At 26.7% G+C, this 7,495-nt stretch overlaps 2 protein-coding genes across 2 annotated transcripts; both read right to left on the bottom strand.

Annotated features, from left to right (window-relative positions):
* Positions 1 to 232: 232 nt before the first annotated feature.
* Positions 233 to 1,600, bottom strand: OCT59_015987 (uncharacterized protein; the record flags this gene model as incomplete). Its single annotated transcript, XM_025326495.1, has 1 exon — positions 233 to 1,600. The coding sequence occupies one exon, from the start codon at positions 1,598 to 1,600 to the stop codon at positions 233 to 235; it is 1,368 nt and encodes a 455-aa protein (XP_025175809.1).
* A 3,775-nt stretch (positions 1,601 to 5,375) lies between these two features.
* OCT59_015986 (uncharacterized protein) lies at positions 5,376 to 6,149 on the bottom strand (the record flags this gene model as incomplete). The annotated part of the gene is made up of 1 exon (XM_025326496.1): positions 5,376 to 6,149. One exon carries the CDS (start codon positions 6,147 to 6,149, stop codon positions 5,376 to 5,378), a length of 774 nt encoding a protein of 257 aa, XP_025175810.1.
* Between the last annotated feature and the right edge of the window lie 1,346 nt (positions 6,150 to 7,495).

Raw genomic sequence — 7,495 nt, 5'->3', positions numbered from 1 at the left:
AAGGTTACAGCCTGAACGGAATCTTATTTAGTTATTTTTTGTAACTAACTTATTTTTTTTTGAATTTTGTAGGGTCAAAGAAGAAATGACTAATTAGAGAAGCCACTATATTATACTTAGTATGCTACAAGTATGATCTAAATTATACACAATAATTTTTTTAATATAAAATATAATAGAATCTTTCTTTTACAGTAATCAAAAAATTACCTTAATACAAAACTTAAACTAGTTAAATCCATTCAAAATCTTCACCATGCAAATAATCATCATATTTTTCAATTATCCCTTCTGTTTTATATTTATCCATCAAATTAGAATGTTCTTCCATATCATTACCTCCTTGACTTAATTGTAATATCATAGGATGTCTACCTTTCCAATTATCAAAAAATAATTTTAAGGAATCTGGTTTAATTTTTCTATAATAAAAAGCAAATTTAAATTTAAATAAACTAACAGGTGATGAATCAGTTAAAATTTTAAATAAATTATCACAATCAAATACATCTCTCATATTATCAATAATAATATATAAACCAATCAAATATTTACAATTAATTAATAAATTTTTTAATTCTAAAATATTACTATTTTTAAATAATAATTTAAGATATTTAAGGTTAGGACAATTTTGATAGATAGCTTCAATAATTCTTTTATTATATTTTTCATCATGACGTATATGATCAATTTTTACTAAAGTAAGATGTCCACTCGTATTTTCAATTAAACTTGCTAAAGGTTTGATTGGAACTCGACTTGCCTTTAAACTTTGTAAGAAAGGTAATGATAAATTCTCTAAACAATTCCATGTTATATCAAGAGAATTACATTGCAATTCTAATATTTTTAAATTAATAAATAATGGAAGAATCTTTGTTGCAGGTTGTCTGGTTATCATTAAATAATGAATATTATTCGCATGTTTAATCAAAGAATTTTCAAGAGATTTACAAAATGATTCATCATTTCGTATATATTTATTTATAAAATAAATATTTGATAATTTCTTTTGTGTTTCAATTAATCTAATAATCTCATAATTATTATTACGAACTTCAGTAAAAAGTTCCAATTCTTTAATCGATTTACAAATTTTAGTTAATTCAACTAAAATATTATCATTTATTCTAGTGTTACAGCTAAGGAATTCAATATCTGAAAAGGATTGTTCGAAACCAGGAATGAGATATAATTGAAAATCAAATTGTTGGGGTATATAAAGGTGTGTATATTTCATATTTTCATTAATAAAAAGTTTGATTATTTCATTTTTAAGTAAAATATTCGTTTCAATTATGTTTTCAATATGATTAAAATTTAAATATCTACAAAAATAAATATAATTGAATGAAGGTTTTTGATATAAATTTTCAATACTTTTACTTAAATTATCATCAGATAAATGTGAAATTATTATGTTAAATAGAATTTTTTCTTTTCCCTCCTTTAAGAATTTCCAAGGATTTTTCCATAAAATTGGAATAATTGTTTCACACCAAGTTTTATTAACTAAAAGACATGAACAAAGAGATTTTTCATTATCTTGTAATTCTTCAAATATCAAATAAAGAACGTCTCTATTTAATTTAGACATTTTTTATTAAAAGAAAAAAAAAACATGCAAGACATGCAAGTATGACTCATTTGTAAAACATAAATATTTATGGGTATGTCGTACAAAATACGTCAAAATTTCAGTCACGCGGGTAGTACAGAAATTCAAAGCCGATCACATCGTAACTTATTAAAATAAACATTCCCAAATTATAAGTGATCCATTTGTATTAAATATTATCTATATATAACTATTGCAAAACTATCTAATCTTATCAACCCTTCAGTTGTATCACTTATATAACAAAGCAATTCTCATACTTTCAAATTAACATAATAATAAAAGACGGATTTACATATTTCTGCTAATTCAACTAAAACATCATTTATTTCTGATAGACAGCTTTTTGCTTCAGCCTTCAGGAATGAGATGTATTTGAAAATCAAATTGATAGGCATATAAAGATGTATATATTCCATATTTCATTTATAAAGAGTTTGAATATTTTAATTTTGAATAATTAAAATTTTAGGTTTATTGCATATACTTTGAATTTCAATTATATCTTGAATTACTTTTAAATTTATAATGTTTACAAAATAATATAGTTATATAAGGGTTTTTGATATAAATTTGTCAAAAAGTCAACTCCTAGATTCTTTAAGTTGTTTTTGACTCATCTGATAAATGTGAAATAATATAAATGTATAATAATTATTTTCTTTTCCTAACTCTAAGAATTTCCAAGAATTATTCCATAAAATTGGAATAATTATTTTAAAAAAAATTTTATTAACTGAAAGACATGAATATAGTCTTTTATCATCTTGAAATTCTTTAAATATCAAGTAAAGAACGTCTACGTTTAGCTTGTATATTTTTTTTTTAATAAAATCTTGTAAAGGGTATATGGTTAGTTCACATGAAATTACAAAATTTATGTTGTTCCATGTTGCACAGGATTCTACTGATTTATTCATCACGTATCACAAGAGAACTCCAAGCAATACATAGATTGAATGAACCAAAATAATGTATAGAACCTTTCTATTTTGGATATTGTCAGGCGGTATTACGATATTCTGGTCCTGAAGAGATGCGTAGAGCTAATTACCTATTTATGCATTGCTTAGGCCTATCGCAAGAATGACGTGTAAACATTTTACAGTGATCGTCGATCTGCAGATTTGTCCTTTAGAAAACTTTCAAAAATTTTTAAAAACTATGGAAATGATTGGATGGACGATGCCATCCATCATGTGCAAAAAACATTTGTATTATAAGCGTACGTAAAATTTTCGAAAATTCATATTTTTGGTTAAACCAAATAAATTATGCTAAATTAAAAGTTCTATTTTAATAGAATCTAACAATAGTAATTTCATAAAGATAGGTTAATCATTAGCTATTCATCTTTATTCATTTAAAAAAAAAATTCTTTTTTTTTTATAACATACGACTCAAATCAAGTGAAATTATACTAAAATAAAAGCTCCAATTATGATCCTAATGATATTAAAATAAAAATTATCATTAATAAGGTATTAAAGGTATTCCAAATATTTTACTTAGCTTTAAAATAAATAATGTCTTTATGTTTATTTAAACTATTTAAATATAATATAAATAAATAAATCCATACCAAATTTTGCTTAAAGTTATAAGCTTTTATACAATCTTTTATTTCACTATTTCTAAAAACTTTTAACAATCAAATAAAATAGTTACTTATTATACTTAAAGTCTTGTCTGTAGGATGTTGAATAATTGACTGTCATTGTGCCTATACTTGCCGCCCATTTAAATGGGATGGGAGTCCCATCCCATCCCATCCCATTCCATCCCAAATCCCAAATCCCATTCCCATTCCAATCCCAAATCCCAATCCCAATCCCATCCCAAATCCCAAATCCCATCCCAAATCCCATTTCCTATAATTTCAGCCAAATTTTATAATTCCGGTCAAAATTTCCTTTTTTGGGCACTTGAGTAACGTTACACAATCCAAAAAAGGCAATTTTGATTCTCATCAAAAACGGGGAAATGAGTTACACGATAATCCAAAAAAGGAAATTTTATGTCGATCACTTAATTCCGGCCAAAATTAAAAATTACGTGACTCCGGCGATAAATAGCAAACTCCTTCTTTTTTAACATAAAATTTTTTCAAATATAATACTCTTTAATCTAAGAATTGATTAATTACAGATTATATGATAATAATATGAATGCTTAATAGGTTAATACTTTACAAATAATTAAATATACAAAAAATTATAAATAAATCTCTTTAAAGATATTATATCTTATACTGTATATGCTAATAATTTAAATTTAAATTAAAAAAATTAGAAAACTAAATCCATTTTTATTGAATACCAAGCCATTTTAATTAAATACTAAGCATTTGATGTTAATGAATTATTATTTATTATTTTATAGATAAATTTTTTATTATTTTAATAGATAGGTTAAAATAAAGTTAAAATATTACATTTTTGTTATAAAAAATTTATAATTTTGTAATGTTTTTTTATAAATGCAACAATAAAAAATTAATTCCAAATATTCTTATTTAATTGATATTACAGGACCTCAGACATCTATTATAGAATTCATAATGGCTTTTTGCAAAAATTAACCTAATCTGCTCTTTTTTTTTATTATTTCTTGCAAGAAATTTTTTTATTTTATAGAGCTTAATATTAGCTACAAATTAAAAAAAAGTTTATCAAAATTGGATCACTGGATATTGAGAAAATCGCAAAAAACTAATTTGAAAAAGGACCGTAATACTAGAGCTGTAATTCTGGCCGGAATTATATGATCGGCATAAAAATTTCCTTTTTCGGAATGCTTGTGAAACCAAATCTCTCATTTTTTGTGGGAAGAAAAATTTCCTTTTTTGGAATTTTGTGTAACATCACGTGATAGATAGACCAATGGGAGTAAGGTTACACAATATACATGTATAAGATTAATGGGATATGGGATGGGATATGGGATATGGGATTGGAATGGGATTGGGATTTGGGATTGGAATGGGATTATGACAAATGGGATGGGATAAATGGGATATGGGATGGGATATGGGTGGGATGGGATATGGGATTCTCCCAATCCCATTTATATGGGCGGCAAGTATAATTGTGCCACGTGGTTACATATGACAACATTATTTAATATGACCGTATTAAACATTGAATAATTAAATGTATTCCTAATTGACGACCACTCAGACCTGCAATAACTTATTTACGCATAATTAATTTAAAAGTTAACAAAGTCGACTTTATACTGTACACAATTAAAACACTTAAGTACATTTCCGTCTTGTTTAAGAATTTAAAACCTTTCTTTGTCATATTGAAACCATACCTCTACTTCCTACTGATGGCTTAAACGATATTTTTGAATATTTAGAGATGATAGGTTTGCTTATATTCATATAAAGTCAATCAACTTTGGTGCAAATTTTGGGCAAAAGATCAACGGTCCCTAATATGGGATATCGGAATAAATTTATGAATTAAATATTCTATCCGAAACGTTAAATTTGGGTACTAATCTTTAAAAAAAAAAAAATTAATTAGATGGGAATTTATCTATTATTTAATTATACCATATATTTATATTATTTTTAATTTTAATTATGTGACATATTAGACGTAAACTTTATAACATAACTACTTTTTTTTATTTTTGACATTTTGATATCTGATATTACGTCACGAATTTATATTTTAATGAAGAAAATTTAATCTATTTATTTATGTTAAAATAATATAAAATGTTACAAAAATTTAAAATAATTTCATTGATTAGAAAAATATGATCGAAGAAGAAAATTCTCACGTTTTCTTATCAAAGGTTCAATAAATGCTGGTATAAATATTAAATTAATAATTAATAACAAACCCCATTTTAAAAATCTTTTACATTTTGTAATCTCATTTTTTTTCTCATAGCCAAACACAGCTTCCCATAAAATTATTATTACTCCATGAATCATAAAGAAAAAGAATTGTTCACCCGTCCAAATATTAAATTGTCCAATAATAAGGTATTCATGAAATAAACTACTAAAACATAAAGCATCAAGTACACCCATCATATTTGCAAATTTCCTTGGAACGAATGAAGAGAGAAAATTTCTGACAGGTAAGTAACCTAATTCTTTAAAAATTTCGCTAAACATCAATTGCCAACGAGTAGACCAAAAATCACGAGGACTTGATGCTATCCATGGCTCGTTAAATAAATGTTTTGTATTGAATATGAATGTAATCATCCATTCTTTTAAAGAAACGTATTCTGAAGGAGTAAGAAAACCGGATTTAATCAAAATAGATTTGTGATTGTTATTTTCCGATGTGGGATGAAAGAAAAGACGAAAGAAAATTGCGTTAATAATAGTGAAAACATCATAAAGTAATGAAAGCAACAAGTATATAGATAAAGTGATATTCAAGTAATGTAAAATTGAAGACATTGTAATGGCAGGGATTCCTTTTGTAATAAATTCAATTAAGCGAACTTGATAAGCCTTTTCTGGTATTTCTACTACATACTTATGTGATAAGTTCATAAATTAACCATTTTACAAAAGTAATTATGAAGCGGCTGATCAACTTTCCGTTAATTTGTGAAGTTGTAGGAGATTTAATAATCAAAGGATCATCCGATTTTGGAGGAATTATATAAGAATCAAAACTCCAATTAAATAATGACCAAAGATATGATTTGAATTCTTTTTGATTTTTAGGATTATTGTATGATCTATTCAATTTTAAGAATAGTAACATTTTCATCCCAAAAACTGCACTACGACCAACCAAATCATTTTGAAGTTTAATCGGATAATTTCCCTCACGAAAACTAATTGGGATTGATAAATATATTAGCGCTAGAGATAATAAAGTGTAAAAACGTGATTGATAAAAGGAAAGGTGACTCTTTCTGACGATCATTCTGCCCAAATTTTTTGTGGAAGGAAAAACGTCTTTTACGAGTTTTTTTTATTAATAAAATCCAAATAAAAAACCTCAAAAATGGAGTCAGCATACAAATTTACAGAATATAGATATAGGTTTCTAAAAGAAACAAAAAATATTTTCAGTGCGAACTCAAGGACCACAGCAAAAAGCCAAGAAAGAGTACCAAGAGACGGCGGTCTCAGCAAAACTGAACAGAACTTCCTGGAGTCGATACGGAATGACGCTGTACGAAAAAAGAGACTATACAAGAAATAGTTTTAAAGTGTACAGCAACGTCTTTCGACGTCTATATAGACGAAATAAAAAGACTCTCATGGGAAAATTCAAAGTTGCGAGAAGAGCTGCGGAGGCAAGATCACATGATGGACAAGAAAGGCAAGTAGGAGAAAACACAAGAATGAATAATATCGCAGAAAAATGAGCAAATAAGGAAAATTTCGCAAGAAGTAGAGAAAACGAGATCAGAACTAAAAAAGGTTAAAACTGGCGTTAACAAAGAATTCGATCAGCTGAAGAAATCAAAAAAAGGAAGATCAACATCAAATAGGAGAAAACGGGAAGAAATTTTAGAGATACCAGTTTTACCCGAAAATGTTAGTAATGATCAGCAGGCCAAGGAGGCACGTGACATATTTTTCTACGATATACCAAAATATTGGAGTGAAGACGATGTAAGAACTAATCTGATGAAGTTAGGAATGGTTTATAGACTGCAAATTCGAGGTCAATACAAATACAAAACCGTTAAGGCAAAAATCGCTTTGAACGAAAACTTTGAAAAAACGTTCTTGGATGGACATTTCGGTATTTGTATTAGCAAAAACTTTATCAGATGGTATGACGCAAAACTAGGTTTGAAAGGACGACAAGAGCGGGATCAATGGCAGACTGTGAGAGACCTAACTAACGAAGAAATGGAATCCATAAAGAAGGGAAA

Source organism: Rhizophagus irregularis, chromosome 24 (assembly GCF_026210795.1).
Source record: "Rhizophagus irregularis chromosome 24, complete sequence".
Taxonomy (NCBI): domain Eukaryota; kingdom Fungi; phylum Glomeromycota; class Glomeromycetes; order Glomerales; family Glomeraceae; genus Rhizophagus; species Rhizophagus irregularis.
The sequence above is the reverse complement of the archived record's forward strand: the minus strand, read 5'-3'. Positions and strand labels throughout refer to the sequence as shown.